Source organism: Ciconia boyciana, chromosome 1, assembly GCF_034638445.1.
Source record: "Ciconia boyciana chromosome 1, ASM3463844v1, whole genome shotgun sequence".
Lineage (NCBI taxonomy): Eukaryota > Metazoa > Chordata > Aves > Ciconiiformes > Ciconiidae > Ciconia > Ciconia boyciana.
This window is the reverse complement of record NC_132934.1, coordinates 158803064-158821762: the sequence shown is the minus strand read 5'-3', so window position 1 is coordinate 158821762 and position 18699 is coordinate 158803064. Positions and strand designations below refer to the sequence as shown.

General features: G+C 39.5%; 1 protein-coding gene across 2 annotated transcripts; it reads left to right on the top strand.

The window, feature by feature from the left end:
- The first annotated feature begins 813 nt into the window (after positions 1–813).
- On the top strand, positions 814–17977 carry ERCC5 (ERCC excision repair 5, endonuclease). 2 transcript variants are annotated; one of them, XM_072849901.1, is made up of 16 exons: positions 814–960; positions 1411–1531; positions 2315–2490; positions 3005–3120; positions 3219–3311; positions 4134–4194; positions 5128–5271; positions 6205–6412; positions 6687–7637; positions 8042–8271; positions 8655–8774; positions 11004–11217; positions 13835–13979; positions 14679–14879; positions 15800–15884; positions 17228–17977. In XM_072849901.1, exons 2-16 carry the CDS (start codon positions 1444–1446, stop codon positions 17777–17779), a joined length of 3384 nt encoding a protein of 1127 aa, XP_072706002.1. In that variant the 5' UTR covers positions 814–960; positions 1411–1443; the 3' UTR covers positions 17780–17977. The 2 variants fall into 2 exon arrangements, with proteins under 2 accessions (XP_072706002.1, XP_072706003.1); XM_072849902.1 differs by having other exon boundaries at positions 14679–14836; positions 15810–15884; positions 17228–17367.
- The last annotated feature ends 722 nt before the right edge of the window (positions 17978–18699 follow it).

The window sequence follows — 18699 nt, the reverse complement described above, 5'->3', positions numbered from 1 at the left end:
ATCTCTTAAGTTTTGCCTAATAATGATAGTTGCATGGAGGAACAGGGAGTTGCCTCTCTGATACGAGCCTGCTGGTATTCCTAAATAAGTGTGTTGTGGACTTTAGTTTTACAGTCACTTTGTTTTAGTCTTGCTTTGGAGATGGCCCCATGTCATCATAAAGTAGGTGGCATCTTTAATTCTTCCAGCATTAGCAAAAGGAAGATGCATGTCCTCGGGGTCCTGCTGCTGGGACGTAGCAAAGGCTGCCTGCAACTTTCCCTAGGGCTTCTCTGGTGGGAGAAGTGGGGTGCAGGGAGAGGCACTGGGGATGTGGTGGGAGCAGAGCGGGGAGAGCGTGGGCTGCTGGGCAAGTCACGCTGAGAGGCCTGTGCTACCTGTGCCATTTGGCATCTTTCTGGCTCATTTTCTGAGAAGTCGGAGAGATGGCTACGCGGCTGAGTGTTGCCAAAAACATGAAAGAAAAAAGATTTGTGGCCTTTTTGCTGTTTGCGATGTTGTGTTCGGTACCTCACCTCCGGGCAGCTGCCGGCCTCCTCGCTGTGGCCCGCCCGCCTCAGGCGACGGTGCGCCGCTGCGGCCCCTCCGCCTGGGATGTGCCACAGGCGGCTGCGGCTGCGGCCGCGGGGGTCCCTCGGAGAGGGCAGAGGGACCCGCACGCCCATGGCAGCTGGCACCGGGGGGGCGACGCCGGGGCGTGTGAGGGGCGAGCGGGCCGGGGGAGCACCTCCTCGCCGGGGCGGCACCGGCGCCCGGCTCCGCCCCGCGGACTGCACTTCCCGGCGGGCAGCGGGGCGGCGCGAGGGAGGCGCATGCGCACGCGCACGCGGCGCGGGGAGGCCGTGGGGCCGGAGCGGGGCTGCGGGGGGCTGCGCGGCCTGAGGCGGCCGGGCCCGGTCCCCGTCCCCGCGCCGGGCTCCGCTCGCCGGGCGCCCACCTGCTCCGCGCCCGTCGCCGCAGGTAGAGCCCCGCTCCGACGGACACCCCGCTTTCCCCTGCCCCGCCGCGGCCTGGCGGCCTTCCCCTCCCTCGGGCTGGGCCCCCCATGCCTCCCCCGGTCGGCGCGGCTCCGCGGAGCGCCTCAGCCTGTTCCGCGGGCGGAGGGCGGTTGTCTGGGAGCGTGGCCGTCTCTGCAGAGAAGAGAGCCGAGGCTCCTAGAGCTGTCTGACAGCCGGCCGGCGAGCAGCTGTAACGCTGCGCTCGACCGGAGTTTTTAAAGCTTTTTCATGTCCCGAAAGCTGAGGGAATCGTCCGGAACCGGCCCGAGCGGCTGCGGGGCTGGCGGGGTGCCCTCCCCTCCCCAGCGCAGCCCGCCTCGTTATTTCTGTTGGCAGTAATAATGCATGCTCGTTCATAAAGCATACGTGGATTGTATAATCATTGGGTTATGCCTTCTTTTGTTCCTCATAGATTCTTCTCTCTCAAAGTAGCTGAGAAAGGACAATGGGAGTTCAAGGACTTTGGAAACTGCTTGAATGTGCTGGGAGACCTATAAACCCAGAAACGCTGGAAGGAAAAATTCTTGCTGTTGGTATCCTTTAAAAGTAAAGCTGAGGAACCAAATTTGTGAGGAGGGTTAACTATTTCACTTATTTCTACGTGATCTATTGTGTTTAGCTTTTTAAAAAGTATTTTAAATCGTGACAATATTTTGATAAGTAGATTTTATGTTTTATAATATGTGGAATACTAAGCTTTTTTTTATGTTTTAAAAAAGACTCATTTAGTAGATTCCTTACACAAGTGTTGGGCTATAGGATTTTATGCTTTGTAAATAAATGCGCTGCTCTCAGTAGGACTATAAGATGAAACAGTTTTAAATACTTTTGCATCAACTTTCCTATCATATATACTTGGTTAAATGCTGGAAAGATGTGGAAAGAAGTTACTGTTCAGGCTGCCCAGAGAAGTGGTTGAGTCGCCATCCCTGGAAGTATTTAAAAGATGTTTGGATGAGGTTCTTAGGGATGTGATATAGTGGTGGTCTTGGTAGTGTTAGGTTTATGGTTGGACTTGATGATCTTAAAGGTTTTTTCCAACCTATACTATTCTGTGATTCTGTGATTTATTTGTAAAAATAACTGGGGAGGTACTACTTGCTGCACAGTTGTTTTCAACTCTGCTTTTTGTCCAGGGTGATAGGGGCAAGAATTTATTCTTCTCTGAAGTTCACAAGTATTTGGATAATCTTAGTTTTTATAAGCCAAGCCCGGAACAGTGGGAAAAAGCCACTCAAATATGTGCACTTTATAGGAACTATTAATATGGTATATGTGTAAGATAGCACATTTTTTTCTCTTAACGGTTCTTTAAGATATCAGTATTTGGTTAAACCAAGCAATAAAGGGAGCCAGAGATCGTGGTGGTAATTCCATACAAAATGCTCACCTCCTCACTCTGTTTCATCGACTCTGCAAGTTACTGTTTTTCCGAATTCGACCTGTCTTTGTTTTTGATGGAGAGGCACCGCTTCTGAAGAGACAGACCTTGGTAAGGACGTTTGCTGAGTCATTGCAATGCAAAATAGGATGTACATCTGCTGATACTAAGTAGCCATTTTCAATTTCCTTCTTATGCCGCTTATGGGTCTGAGCCATGAGGATGGAGGGCTTGAAGTGCACTGCTGTGCAGGTGTTCTTTGCAGTCACAGTCCTGATTAGCTGCTGGAGCATGCAGCAGCTCCCTTTTGATATATTCAGGTTTGATTTGCCTAGAAACCAGATTGTAGAGAGGTAAACGATGGCATAAGCCTGGGTCTTGCTCCAGAAAGGACCTGAATGCAGCTCTTGCAAGCATTTGTACCCAGAAGCTGAAAACTGTTCCGAGGCCCACAGAAGAACCTGACATAGAGAGATTTAAAAGATCTGAAGGCTATGTCCCCATTGATGTAGGATGAGTTAGGAGTGGTTCATAGACTCAGCACACAGAATTATAACAGTAATTCACTGGATGTGTATCTCCAGCATCCAGCAAAATCTCGTTGATGTTAATCTCATTTTCACAGGCTAAGCGAAGACAAAGAAAGGAAGTCGCCGTCAGTGATTCCAGGAAAACTACAGAGAAAATCTTGAAAACATTTTTGAAGAGACAAGTTATCAAAACTGCTCTTAGGGGCAAAAGGCAAGAATAAAAATTATTTTCCCCTTGTTTATAAGTGGCAAGTAAGTTTTTATGTAGCTATTAATCACTGGGGTTTTTTTTCTTTTTCTTTCCCTAAGCAATGAAGTTTTGCCCAGTATTACACAAGTTCGAAGACAAGAAATTGATGATATGTATGTATTGCCTTCTTTAGAGGACGATGAGAAGAACAGGTAGGTAGAATTAAGAAAAATAGCTTAAATGGCTATAATAAACTCAGATAAAAGTATGAACCACATTTTTTGATGCTGCTGAAAGGCCTTTGACTCATGAGACTCCATAATATATAAAGTATATTTCTTTAATTAATATTTTATTTCAGTTTCTTTTTGGAGAGTTTGGTTTATAGCTCTGGATACAGAAGCCTTTAGTTATTTATGGGAAAGTAACAGAAGAAGCTTTCAGCCCACAGATTAAATTTCTACACGGGATTCATGTTTAAGGATGAAAGTGCTACCTCAGTCTCTGTGGCCATACCTATATGACAAAATGGAACTGATTTTTCAAGCTTGGGTAGCTGGTGTGTGGCAGCTTGATTACGGTTTGCGTCTCCTCATTCAGTAGCGTAGATGTGTTCAGCAGAAGTAGGCTTTGTATGTACTTGTCAAACTTGTGACATCTTCTTAAATAACACAGTGGGAATGTGGAGCTATCTGTTAGATTACTCTTTGCACATCTTATATATACTTTTATATACTTTAAATGCTGACCAAATAAGAATTGGGTAATGATTTAAACAGCAACAGTTGTCTCAAGCTAGTTTTAACTGACATAGTCTGCCTTCTTGCTTTCTGTTCAGATCTTTTTGACTTGTGTATGTATTTACATGTGTGTGCATGTGTTTTTGTATGTATATGCATATATATGTGTGTGTACTTCATGTGTGAATTTTTGTACTTCCCGGTGAAGGGATGAGTAATGTCCTTTTGCTTAAAATAGGAACTTTGTTTTCCTAGGTAAATATATACATCTTTTTTTCTCTTTGTGATTTTTAGCTCGGAGGAGGAAGATGAAAAAGAATGGGAAGTGAGAATGAGCCAAAAAAAGATGTTGCAGGTAAGTGCATCCTAATTGCCCTGTTACTGTGAACAATCCTCTCATTTGTGTGCCATGCTTAAAAGACAAACAAAAAGGTTAAAAAAAAAAAAAGTGTTTGGAAGTATTCCTATTGTATACTGTAGTATTCCTACAATATTACTTATCAAGCAAACAAGTTAATTTTCAGTACTCTATGAATTCCTACTAGTGAGGAAATACAAATGCAATCTTCTCCACTAGAATACAGTAGAATAGGAATTTCTTACGGTATCTTTTTTTTTTCTTCCGGCTACTTTTTCTGGACATGTGGAGACAAAATTGTTTTTTGTAATGATATAAGTGAAATGTATGAATTTGTGCACATGTGTATGCACCTATAAGACAGCACATTTAACAAAATTCCCATGCTTCTCCAAATATGAATTGCTGTTGAAGCACTTTGGTCCTCGAGTTTTCACAGATAAATTCTGTATTCCCCTCTGGTGTGCTGATCTCATGGGAAGAGGAGAAAAGAAATACATAACCTAAGAAGAAGGCGTAATGAATAATAAAATTATCTCTGCTTTCATCAAAGAAAAAAAAAGAAAAAAACTCTTGGAAATACTGTTTATCTTTGAGATAGTTTGAATTCAGAAGGAGAACCTCTTTGGAAGGATAAAATCAGACTAGCTGAGGCTATAGGATCTGCTTCTGTGATTTATACTAAATATCTTTTTGTAAAAAGAATAAACCCATGTTGCTCCATATAGTATACATCAATAATTATGTACTTTATTTTATTAGGTAGTAGTTACCTTTTTTTCTTAACTGTTTTCTTCACAGTATAGGAAGTAGCAACAAAGATTTTGTGGTTTTTTTTTTTCTTTGTTTGGAATGATGCTCTAAATATTTTATTGTTCGTGCTGTGCTGTAATATAAAATAGGTGTTTATGTTGTTTTCCATTTTTATAGGAAGAGTTATGTGAAAATCCTAATTCTGTAGATATTGAATCAGAAGATTTCAACAAGCTGCCTCCAGAAATAAAACATGAGATCTTGACTGATATGAAAGAATTTACAAAGCGAAAAAGAACATTATTTGAAGCAATGCCAGAGGTAATATTTAAAATAGTTTTCAAGCCATCAGAATGGAGCTATTGCCATTAATGCAGATGAAGACTACATAAGAGTATCACATCTGGAAAGCTTTACCCCCAGGCCTGTTTAATAAGAGATGTTACGTTGAGGGGAAAAAACCCAGTGAGATAATGACTGTTTAACAGAGCCTTCCCATGTGTCTATTCAGAGTCCTATCTCTTGATTTTCACTAAAATTGGCAGAGCTAATTCAGTTTGGCAAGAATGGAAAAAATCATGCTGGGTCTCATGCCTCATCAGCATTACGCACAAGATTTCAATTGCAGGAACATACCACTGGTGTGGATAAACCAGGCAGAATGAACACAGCTTGAATTCCAAACCCTCAGGTTGTTAGGGGAGCTGGCAGCTGGGAAAAGGCTTTTGTAACATAGGCAGATGTGTCACTGAAGCCATTTGGAGACAAATGGGGAATCCTGTAGTTCCGCTTCTACAATAGCTTTTCAGAGCACAGTTAGATTTTAAAAGTACAATATTTGTCGGATCAAATGATAGCTTACACTTGGGCACAAGCTAAGAAGCATCATCATAACAGAATCCACATGTGGATGGTTTTACAATTGCACTGTTTTTAAGATGGGGACCAGCTCCGTTAGCCAGCTAAGTTTTGTTGGTCACATCATTGAGATCTTGTCATGTTTAGCCAGCATGCAGAACTACTTAATGGTACCTTTTAGAATTGTGTGTTACCAGGCTAGTGTTGCTGTTGCTTGGGAGTGCAGCATTCAGTAAAAGACAAATGTTACCTGCTTAAAGGAAACTCTTAAAAGGCTGTCCAGAGCATGGTAAATGAACTTGCTTAAATGGTGCAGCTAGTGGCATTTTATTTAAATTGACTTGGTTGTTTGTTTTGGTTTTGTGTGTGTGGTTGTTTTTTTTTTTTTTTTTTAAGGAGTCCAATGACTTTTCCCAGTACCAGCTTAGGGGTTTGCTTAAGAAAAGCAACCTCAATCGGTGCATAGAAAATGTACAAAAAGAATTGAATCAACAGCACTCGGGTGAAATCCAAACACAATATGAAAATGAAGGTGGTTTTGTGAAAGAAGTGGAATCTAGAAGGGTAGTCTCTGAAGATACTTCTCACTATATCCTAATAAAGGGTATGTCAGGTCTTAATTTTGTAAAACCTCTTGTTTAGTGTGTGCAGTCTGCAGCTGTCAGTTTTAAGAAAAACCTGAATATTGTTTACAGGTGTATATAGCCGATACTTTGTATCAAATGTGCATTACTACTAGACATAATTAACTGTGATCAGTAAACATGTAGAAAACTGGTTTATTAATCATTATATAATGATTTTCATTATGTAAAATAGAATGTTAGTATAAAGCAGTTTTACTAAAAAAAAAAAATCAACGAAAAATTTTCTTTCAGGTATTCAAGCAAAAGAAGCTACAAGTAGAGACTTGGAAACTACTGCAGGACCCTCATCAAAAATGCTCGAATTTACTAAATTGAATAAAATCAGTGAATCTCCTCCTAATGCAAAGCTAGTTGCATCTGACAGGTTGCAGACAGAGAAAGATAACAATGTGGTGACAGCACCACCCTCTCCTCGGACTTTGCTTGCTATCCATGCAGCTATGGTAGAAAGCAGCTCAGAAGAAGAACTGGGGGATGAAGATACAGGACGATTGAACATGGACCAATCTGTAACAGAGGAAGGCAGTGTGTCTCCAAGAACACTACAGGCAATTCAGCAAGCTCTGAGTGATGATAATAAAAGGGAGGAAGTTGTTACTGTTAGAACTGACGGAGTGCTACCAGAAAGATCAGAAGTGAAGGATTCTCTGCTTAGTAGCTCAGATGAGGAAGATCAGATTCCTGAAGTTAAGGAGGGAAAAAACATACCTACATCTACAATTCATTCGCCAAAACAAGTGATTATGCAAGATGCTGAATTTGAACAAAAGAGTCAGGAGTTGGAAGAAAATCATATTACACCCAAGCACACCAGTATATCCAGAGCTGAAAATTATTCTTCTATTGACAGTACTAGAAAAGGCAAAGAAGATTTAGACAAGGAAGAAAATGGTTCCAAAATGGACTTAAATTCTTTGGGAGATAAGGGTGTAAACTTGTGCAAGCAGGAGCCAAGCTGTTCCCCTGTACAAACTAGTATAGGGGCTTTGATTCATGCTGAAACAACAGACCTTTCTAAAAATGAGGAAAACTTGAAAATTTCTGAAAATGTAGGGGAAGTAATTTTGCAAACAGAAGAGAATGTATCTGAGGTACCAAAGGATATTAGATTTTTTCCAGAAGCAAAAGGTCCTGAGGAGGAAAGAGAAGGGATATCACAGTCTGAAGACAGTGATTCTGATGGTATGTGCCTTTTAATTCTGTGACAAGATAAGAAAATAGGACCTTATTGTATTTGTAGTCAATTGAAGTTAACCTTTTCTCCTAGTAAGAAAAGCTTTAAAATACATCTATTCCTATGTATGCAAAAGGTGGGAAGAAAATCTGAGCTATGTTTTTCCCCTTGGTGTTATGTTTTATCATTGAAACCTGAGTATACAATATGGAGAGTAAGGAAAGCATGCTGTTGTGTACATTGAACTTAACTGGTGTATTAATGGTCAACCACTTGGTTTCTGTAATTTCACAATCCTTATATCTATTACTGCATATAGAAAAAATAAATCACTGCCCAAGTTAAAAAAGCATACAAATACCTGTTTTTAAACAAGCAGCAGGAAGTTGAAATCTTTGTTTTCCTTTAATAGGAAGCTTTATTGAAGTGGATACTGAAATCAGTAATGAGGCTGAGTTTCCTACTAAATATGATGAAAAACTGGGTGACGAAACAGCACTTCCGGAAGTGGAGACAGACAGACATGATATTGTCACACAGGACTTGCTGAAGGAGTCTGAAGTGCAGTTGGCAAACGACCAGAGTGTTGAAAGAGAAGATGATGGTAAAGATGCGGCAGATGAGTGGCAAGACATCAGTTTGGTAACCCCTTGTTATTTGTTTTGAGCTAGTAATGAAGTGCTCTGTCCCCAAGTAGTTTTTAAGGAAAACTGTTGGAGAGCTTCTTACTGTTTCATTGCTTTCTCATGTATGTATCTAATTCTATGGGAAATGATTTTTCTTTAAAGATAATGGTTAACCATAACCTGTCTGAAATCAGAGGGAAACTTTAAGGTTTTAGCACTCTGATGAATAGACCTATCTCTGGTCTTATAATTTACTGCATTAGAGAAAGTATGACAACTTCCAAGTGTGAATTACTGGAGCATATACTACTAGAATAATTACAGTTGGCGTCTTAGTGCTTTACTTAACTAAGTATACCTGAATTGTTGAAATAATGAAAATCTTGTTTTATTTTTCAGGAAGAATTAGAAGAATTAGAAAATGACCTTTCTGCTGAGCAGAATATGCTTCAGGCTCAAAAACAGCAGCAGGAACGTGTTGCTGCTTCTGTAACAGGACAGATGTTCTTGGAAAGCCAGGTGGTATTTGTGTAGTCATTTTGATTTGATATAGCATGATGTGGTCCTCCCTCCACCCCAGTCAAACATTTTCTCAAAAGCTGTTAGTAATTTTGCTTAATTATAGGTCACCTTTTTTCATCTTAGGAGCTTGTTTTCTTCAGTCTGCTTGATTTAAAATATTGAAACTATTGACATAATCTTGAATTCCAACAATTTTAAATAACGGTTTGTCCTGGTTTCGGCTGGGACAGAGTTAGTTTTCTTCCTAGTAACTAGTATTGTGCTGTGTTTTGGATTTAGGATGAGAATAACGTTGATAGCACACTGATGTTTTAGTTGTGTTGCTAAGGAGTGCTTACACTAGTCAAGGACTTTTCAGCTTCTCATGCCCTGCCAGCGAGAAGCTGTGAGGGGGCACAGCCAGGACAGCTGACCCCAATTGGCCAAAGGGCTATTCCATACCATATGGTGTCATGTTCAGTATAGAAATTGGGGGGAGTTGGCCAGGGGGCAGCGATCGCTGCTTGGGAATCGGCTGGGCATCAGTCAGTGAGTGGTGAACAATTGCATTGTGCATCACTTGTTTTGTATATTCTTTTATAATTATTATTATTTTCCCTTCTTTTTCTGTCCTATTAAATTGTCTTTGTCTCAGCCCATTAATTTTACTTCCCCCCCCCCCCCCCCCTGATTCTCTCCCCCATCCCACTGCAGGGGGAGTGAGCGAACAGCTGTGGTGTTTAGCTGCCTGCCAGGTTAAACCACAACACTGCTATAACATTATAAAATAATAATAAAATTATGAATAAATCAACATTTTTTTAAGCACCAACTTTTTAACGTTGGTCCAGTTTGATATGAAAAGTGCAAACTGAATAAAAAATATTAGGAAGTTACATTCAGTAGTATGGAACTGATGTAATCTAAGTGTTAGGTAAATTGTGATTTCTCCTAGGGATTAAAAGGTAACAGCTTACAAGAAATCTGTATGGTAACCCAGGTTTGTGCTCTGGGTAGCTGATTTTAAAGAATCTCACCAGTAATACCTGCATAAGCCTGTAACTTCTGTTTCAGTATTAGCATTTAAAGGTTAATGCAGTCTAATGCAAGGACTTCTTGCAATACAATATGTTGGGGTTAACATATCCATAATATAGTAGGCTAGTGATAGTACCTATGATTTATTAAACTTATTCTAACAAATTAATTCTGAGAAATATATAAATCCTTTTATTTTTGCATAAAAGTGATTATTTAGTCTTAAAATAATTGACATTTTTGTTTCCTTTGTTAAATATTTGCTCATACTTATTTCTTCAGATGAATTTTTTTAAAGGCCGGTAGATTGTGCTTTTGTAATATTACGTGCCATATAATGGTAGATACACCATTATAGTTGTAAGTGTTTTGACCTTGTGCTTTTGCTCTTTATTACTACATTGTAAAAGTTTCAAGTCTTGAGACTGGCTTTGTCAGGGCACAAAAGCCAGCTGCAGTGAGAAAAAAAAGTGTATGTATGTGCTGATATATGTATACATATCAAATATATATCTAATAAATTTTACACCTTAGGTTTTGCAGTGATTATTACATCCAACTTGGGAGCAGGAGAGTAAATGGAAAGCATAATTTCTGGAGATGATGTAATCCAAAATTGTGTAACTAACACAAGCCTGTAAACCTAGTGTGTGTGTGATATTGAACTGAGGTTAAATAATGTATTCCATAAAAGCAAATTGTGTAAAATGCATCAAAATACACGTATATTGAAACACCATCCAAAGGATGATTAGTCTCCCCACTGTTTCCTGCTTGATATTAATGTTTCTCATATGCTTTCATACTATTTTCTGAGCTATGGTGATGACTAATTTTTTTTTTTTTAATTTAACCTGTATCTTTCTTTTATGGAGCCCACATAATTGTAATGTATGGACTTTTCTCCATGTTATGGAAAGCACAATACTTAAGTATGCTTGTGTAATTAAGATAGCAGATTGTCAAACTGTGTAGTAATAGTGTGATCAAGTACTGCTTGACTTAGGTGGCACTATCTGCCTGAGATGAGTAAGTGGGATTTGCCCCTTGACTTTTAGTTGTGCTTGGCACTTTTTAGTGGAAATTAAGATTTGCTGTGAAATATTAAATACTTCCTGAGTGTGAATCGAGCAGTTCCAAGTCAAGCCGAAGTATAATAGAAGTTCATTCTTCAGATGAAATATTAACTGTTTTCTTTCCATCCTACAGGAGCTTCTCCGTCTGTTTGGCATTCCGTATATTGAAGCTCCGATGGAGGCAGAGGCACAGTGTGCTATATTGGACCTTACTGATCAGACCTCTGGGACAATCACCGATGATAGTGATGTTTGGTTATTTGGTGCACGACATGTTTATAAAAATTTCTTCAGTCAAAACAAATATGTGGAATATTATCAGTATGTTGATTTTCAAAACCAGCTAGGTAAGCCTCAGGTATTGATTTGTTGTCTTTAATAAGACAGTGCTGCCATGTATCTTTTTGAAGTTGTATTTTCTACAGAATTTTGTGTGTCTGTTATTACAATGCCTGTTCTTTGGAGACTCTCTGAAGACTTTCAGTTGGGTTGCTGTTTTACTGCCAGATGACCCCTGAATTTGCAGGCACCTGCATTTAATACAGTGAGTTAATGTGATGATCATCAAGGCTGGAGGCATGAACTATGGTACCAGTTGCTGGGTAAATATCAGCATGACTTTTCTGTCATGGCGGGAAAATTATACTCTGATGTCATCAGATTTATAGTCTTCTGGAAATGGAAGTTAATTTTGGACGTATTGACACATAATTTATTAGAAGAAGATCTGGCATATGTCTATGCTCTGTAAAAGATTTTTCACTTAGTTACTACTGACAGCTTTTTTCTTCTTTCAGATTGCTCTTGTACCAGTCTAATCAAATTGTTGCTAATTATGTTGAACTACTAAACTTCAGTGTCACAGAGTGTATTAAGGAAAATATGAGCCAATTTTAACTTTTTCTTATGCCTTGTTTAAGCAGAACTCTTTTAAAATCAGTTTTGACTTTTTCAAAGTTGAGAGGCTATAGACCTTGAAACAATATTTTAATGTCTTCAGCATGTAAAATTTCACAACATTTTTATGCGGTTAAATATATGTCTGGTTTCTTCTCCCAGCAAATTGAATGAAACATTTTTTTCCCCTACTTAGGTATGCTACTGTAGCTTACTTGGAAAGGATTGCTGTAAAAGTATGTGTGTGATTTTTTTAGCTGTTATTAATGCAATAAACCAGAGCTTTTATTTATTTATTTATTAGGGAAAAATAGTCACCATCGGTCTTCATGTCACATTCCTCTGCAGTCTTGTACTTCTCCTTTTCCATGCATTGCACAATTCTTCTTTCTTGACAGTTGATGGATATCCTGACTAGCATGCTGATGGTCTTGCTTTGTGTGCTTAGACACACATCCGTCCTTTTTCTCTACTGATTTTTTTAAATTTTATTTTTTTTTTTTTTTTTTTAAATCTAAACTCCTGAAGCTAGTCACTGAAAATCAGTCTAGTTGCCTCAGGTCTTATAGTGTACCAAGTAGCATTGGTCAGCTGAGTTATTCCTTCTTTCTGCCTGTTTCACAGGCTCTTTTGGTCTACTTAGTAACTGCACTAGCACAGAGCAAAAGGCTTCCAGTTTGGGAACACTTTTAAGAAGCAGAGGCATTGATATTATGGACTAGAATTCAAACTGAATGTTTTTATTTCTGATTCGGGGGTTATTAAATTCAGGTCAGCATTAGATGAGAACAGGACAGTAATTGGAGAAATATATGTAAAATAATATCTCTTAGCTCTTAGAAACCCAGAATTTCCCAATGATCTTTACATTGTAACATTTTAATTTTGGCAAGATGTGTTTAATATCTTTACCAATGATCTGGACGAAGGGATCGAGTGCACCCTCAGTAAGTTTGCAGATGACACCAAGTTGTGTGGGAGTGTTGATCTGCTTGAGGGGAGGAAGGCTCTGCAGAGGGACCTGGACAGGCTGGATCGATGGGCTGGGGCCAACTGTATGAGGTTCAACAAGGCCAAGTGCTGGGTCCTGCACTTGGGCCACAACAACCCCATGTAATGCTACAGGCTTGGGGAAGAGTGGCTGGAAAGCTGCCTGGGGGAAAAGGACCTGGGGGTGTTGGTTGACAGCAGCTGAATATGAGCTGGCAGTATGCCCAGGTGGCCAAGAAACAAGCCAGGATGCTGTTGGCTATCAGGAATAGTGTGGCCAGCAGGAGTAGGGAAGTGATCGTGCCCCTGTACTCGGCACTGGTGAGGCCGCACTTTGAATACTGTGTTCAGTTTTGGGCCCCTCACTACAAGAGAGACATTGAGGTGCTGGAGTGTGTCCAGAGAAGGGCAACAAAGCTGGTGAAGGGTCTAGAGCAGAAGTCTTATGAGGAGCGGCTGAGGAAACTGGGGTTGTTTAGCCTGGAGAAGCGGAGGCTGAGGGGAGACCTTATCACTCTCTACAACTACCTGAAAGGAGGTTCTAGCGAGGTGGGGGTTGGTCTCTTCTCCCAGGTAACTAGTGATGAGAGGAAATGGCCTCAAGTTGTACCAGGGGAGGCTTAGACTGGATATTAGGAAATTTTACTTCACTGAAAGGGTTGTCCAGCATCGGACCAGGCTGCCCAGGGAAGTGGTTGAGTCACCATCCCTGGAGGTATTTAAAAGACATTTGGATGAGGTGCTTAGGGACGTGGTGTAGCGGTGGTCTTGGTAGTGTTAGGTTTACGGTTGGACTTGATGATCTTAAAGGTCTCTTCCAACCTATACGATTCAGTGATTCTGTGATTCGCCAAGTTAGCACAACCGGCGGTGCTTGAGCTAGCAGTAGCATATTGATACTGCTCCAGAATATAATTTAGCAAATTCTGATGTTGAATTAAATGTAATTTTACAGAGTTAATGCCTTTGTGTTCCTTTTGGGTTTTGCCTTTCAAATAATATATATTTTTTTTAATTTGTAAGAGAACAGATGCTGAATCCGCTGGTTTTATTTGGTTTACTCACTTTCTTTTACAGGGTTGGATCGCAACAAGCTAATTAATTTGGCATACTTGCTTGGAAGTGACTACACTGAGGGCATCCCAAATGTTGGCTTTGTAACAGCGATGGAGATTTTAAATGAATTTCCTGGGCATGGCTTGGAACCTCTCTTAAAATTCGCGTATGCTTCATCATATTTTGTTTATTTGAAATGGCAGGTAAATAAGGTGACATGTTGATACAGCAATTACAGTGAGACTTATGAAGATGATAGAACAGCTGTAGAACTGTGCGACTGCCTCTGAGTTCATTGCAGAGCTGGATCCGTAGTGGAGTGGAGGTTTATTCTCCCTGAGTTTGTGAGAAGGTGCTGTAGCTTGCTCGTATAGAAAAGAGACTTGATGAGTGAGGAATGGATGACCTGGAAAGAGACAGACAGGTATGCTGTGGGGAAGAACAAGATTTGAAGAGGGCCAAGCCAGTTGTATTGGCAATGGCAAGGATGGTTAGAAGTCCTTTTTTTTCTTTTCTTTTTTTTTTTTTGTCCTTGCATACCAAAAAATGTCCAAAAATGATCATGATGTGTGGAACATCCTCCCCAAATGAGGCTGAATTTATGGCCTTCTGTTTAGCAGCTTATGGAGAATCCAGGTGATGTTTGCTGCTGTGGCTTAAAATGGCTGCATTTACTGTGTATGTTTTGTCTTTTCTACTTTCAGATTGTATGTCCCTTTGGCCATCTTTTATTTGGGAATTTTCTACCTCATCTCACGTAGTAACTGAAGTAGGGAGACTAAGGCTATTGAAATTAGCATGGTGACTCTTGATATACCAAATTATATTTTATGGAGGCAAATGAATACCTTCCTCTGTTTTTCAGTGAGTGGTGGAATGAGGCTCAGAAGAATAAGAAATTGAGACCTAATCCACACGATACCAAAGTCAAGAAGAAACTGCGGGAGCTGCAGCTTTCTTCAGGTTTCCCAAATCCAGCAGTGGCAGAAGCATACCTGAAGCCTGTGGTGGATGAGACAAGGGGTTCGTTCACCTGGGGGAAGCCTGATGTAGAGCAGATCAGAGAATATCCTTTTACTGTATGGCAGGACTTGTTAGCTAAAAGTACTCGGATTAAAGTTCATAAGGCTAGTTAGTGAGTCAGTAACAGAGTGTCAAATTCTTAACATCTTATTTGTGTGAGGGGGGCCCCCGCTCCGTCTGCATGTGCTCTCCTGCCATACCACCAGCTCTGGAATGGAAGGGAATGCAGCCATGCATGTGTGGCATTCAGGGCTGCTCTGCCCTCCTGAGAGAGCGGGCTGCTTCACTTTGTATGCAAAGAGAGTCTTGTAGCTGGACTGACTAGTTTGTTGCGATGTTATATTTCTGTAACTGTGCTGTGCCTATTTCTAGACTTAGGGTGGGATTGTTTGCACACTCCTGATGTATGTTTCCCATCTTTCACAAATAAGTTTCAAAACCTAGTTAGAAATGTTGATTCAGTCTGTGCTTTATCCCTAGTTATTCACTGCATTTCTTGCAATAAAGTCTATTTCTTTGATCCGTTGCAGCTTGAGCTGCAGTGAATTGTTGAAAAGTAGATGGCAATGCATGCAGAGCTAATAGTGTTTCAAACAATAAATGAAACTTCCAGTGTGTACAAGTGTAAAAATAAGATTTATTTATAGGTATTTTGTCTTACGGCAGTACTGTATAGCCAAATGAGTTCTATCTTCACTGAGACACGCTTTTGGAAATGTTGATACTAGAGAAAAAGTTCTGTAATAGAGATGTAACAGCATGATTAAGATACATAGCATAATACTGGAACCATGCAGATAAGTCAGCTGTAATAACTTAGAGTATTTTGTCTGGTTTTGTAGTAGAGAAAGCTTTGAAATAGAGAACTTTCTTCCAGACATTGTTTATTTGAGAAGTTTTCGTTTTATGTATTTACAAAATACTAGTAATAGCCATTTTGTAAAGATCCTTAACTTTCTGCACTTTCTGTCAGGATCACTTTGGCTGGACCAGGACAAAGATAGATGAAATCCTTTTGCCTGTGATAAAACAGCTGAATTTGCAGCAGGTAAAGTATAAATCTGTGTATAGTTTAAGGGTAAGTGGAAGATTGAGAAGAAAAAAAAAGATAAGCATTTTAAAAGGAACAGCAAGGCTTTAATCTAAAATACATTTCTCAGAAACTGGGATTATCTTAATATATATATTTAAAAGTCATTAAACTTACTTCTCTAGACTTCATTTCTATATGATTTGGGTGTGCTGTGAGGCACTCTACATAATTTCAACTGTTGGTTTCCAGTTTTGTTATCTATCGAGCACCTATCTCTAGTCCAGGTTGCTGTTTGTTCTGGAGCTGGCTGAAACTACAGGTACCTCAGGTGCCTTTAGTACTTTTAAAAGACAGCATGCTGTCTCTAAAAATGATTTATAAAAATGCCCCTGAGATTTTGGTGAAGTGAGACTGACCATTTGGTACTATCCATATCCTTTGAGGAGGAATGCAGACTGAACTGTTGAGCAAGTACTTATTAATAATATTACTCTAATTTCCAAATAAATGTTCTGTCAACTTTAATAAAACTTAAAAGTGAATAGTGGTGCATCCAGTGATACTGTGAAAGTCAGTTGTAAAGCTGATCGCCTCAGGTCAGATTCTTTTCTCCTTTTTCCAGAAGCAAGATAGATACACAATCTAAATCAGTGTTCTGGGTTCTCTCTCACTCAAAGGAGTGAAAGATACCAAAACCCGTAGTTAGATCCATATATTTTCAGGTTGACTGAACATCCTGTGGAAGCGTCTGTATCTCTTAGACAGTTTTAGGGAGAACATAGAGGACTAACTTAGTCTATACAGCAAGCCTATCTGTGGTTGAATAACACAGAGGCAGTGTGTGACTACTTCTAGTTCTACTCTTAAGTCTTTATACCGTAGCAGCATGTGTTACAACTTGAGTCAAATGACTGCATTTTGTTGCACTAGCATATGCAAATGTAAAGTGCACTTACAACATTTGCTTAGTAAACATTCTGTTGTTTTAACAGCTTGAAGCTAAGGATATGTTTGTAAGGACATACTTAAGAGCACTACAGAGATTCTCTGTATTAGGGTTGAAAATAGCAACATATGTCTAATCATCAGCAGCATGATGTTTATAAAATTTCACTGGAGTTTGCTTATTATTTGGTTTCTGTAAAGGTTCTTGTTGCATAATTTATAATAAAGTATAGGTATTATTATAATAATGCATCTTATTGTTCACATCTATTTACATGCATATTAATTTCATTAGTCCTTTGTCCTGCTTTAATTTGGGATGCTTTATAGTATAGCTGAGATAACTGAATTCCCATCACAAAACCATCCAAAGGTTTTATTTTCTGTTTTATTCTCTGTTTTATTTTTGATAGACTCAGCTTCGAATTGATTCATTCTTCAGACTAGCACAGCATGAAAAACAAGCTATTAAAAGTCAGAGGCTGCGCAGAGCTGTGACTTGTCTGAAGAGAAAGGAAAAAGAAGCCGATGAAATTTGGGAGGCTGCTGCTGTTACGGAGACTGAACTTAAACAGCATGAGGAAAGGAAAGGGGAAGGTACTGCAGGCTACGGAAATCATCAAGCTGTGGCAACAGAAGTCCAAAGCGGAAAGAGAAGAAAACATTCAGATTCCAGAAAAGAACATTTATGTGGAGGTGGTTTTATTGGGAATTTGCATCTTTCAGAAACTTCTAGTGACTCCTCAGTAGAGGAAATGGAAAGCAGAGATTTAGGCAAGAGCAAAAAGAGGAAAAATGTCTCTGCAATGGAGACAGCAGACCATAAAGAGAAAAAGGGGTGCAGTAGCTCAAGTGGTGACGATGAAGAACTGGGAAATGTAGTCATGGTGACTGCAAAACCTGTGTTTGAGGGCAGAAAAAAGAAATCACAGAGTAAGAGAGGGAAAAAAAAGAAAAAGTCTTAAAGAAAATAAGTCTTAAAGAGAGGCTGTGTGTGCGTGGTTTTTTATGACTTATGCTTTGTAAATATTCTAATGAATTTTTGATAAATAATAAATTATCCCTATTTGTCATGCGTTTTGTTTCCAGAACTTGGAGGGATATGAAACAATGAAAAAAATAATTTTAGCACATTTGCTAATAAAGACCTAGATTGGACTTGATATGAGTTTTCTGTTTTTAAAATTGAGATTTTAAAATTGAGCCAAAACATGATGCCCATTCATTTGCATTCTAACGGAGGGGAGATAGCTGTTAAAAATCACACACAATCTGTTGCTTCCTTAACTTTAAACTTAAATGAAATTTTGAAAGCGACTTGGATTGTTTCTAGGTATTGAGAGAAGAAAAATCGGCTCAATTAGTTTCATTTTCCTTATTCCCTTCACTATGCCTGTCTTGAAAGTTTTGTGCTCAAAGTAATGTTGCTTATCGAACCCTTCATGAGACAATGTCAGCCCTCATAAAATCTCACAGAAAATCATATGGTACTGTAAGTCCTTATATAATCTGAGGTGCTGTAATTGTTTATGTTCTGAATGTAAATGTCGTGTTTCTAGATTTGGAGTTACGTGACCATGTCCAAAGACAGAATTTGTCTGCAAAAGTGGTGTTCAGAGGTGCCCACTGGTTGTAGCACTCATGTTGGATTAATTTGAGAGAAACAATGTGTTGGGCTCAGACTTCCCCCCTGCCTCACCTGTCTCTCTCAATGATTGTACAATTTATTTATAGCTCCTGTGGATTAAGATGGAAAAGCATTGAATGCTGCCAATCAAACTTGGGTTCTTACATTACATTTTAGTCTTCCTCCTTGCTTCTTTTGTCTTCTCATTTAATATTTCTACTTCGTTTCTCATTTTTTCATTGTTTGAAAGTCCAAGTC

What these genes read in the sequence shown, in the direction of transcription:
- ERCC5 (XM_072849901.1), top strand. Translation starts at nt 1,444, where the DNA reads ATGGGAGTTCAAGGACTTTGGAAACTGCTTGAATGTGCTGGGAGACCT. An exon ending in GAGGACGATGAGAAGAACAG is followed by an intron (nt 3,312 to 4,133) that starts GTAGGTAGAATT and finishes TGTGATTTTTAG; the next exon opens with CTCGGAGGAGGAAGATGAAA. An exon ending in TGATTTTCAAAACCAGCTAG is followed by an intron (nt 11,218 to 13,834) that starts GTAAGCCTCAGG and finishes TTTCTTTTACAG; the next exon opens with GGTTGGATCGCAACAAGCTA.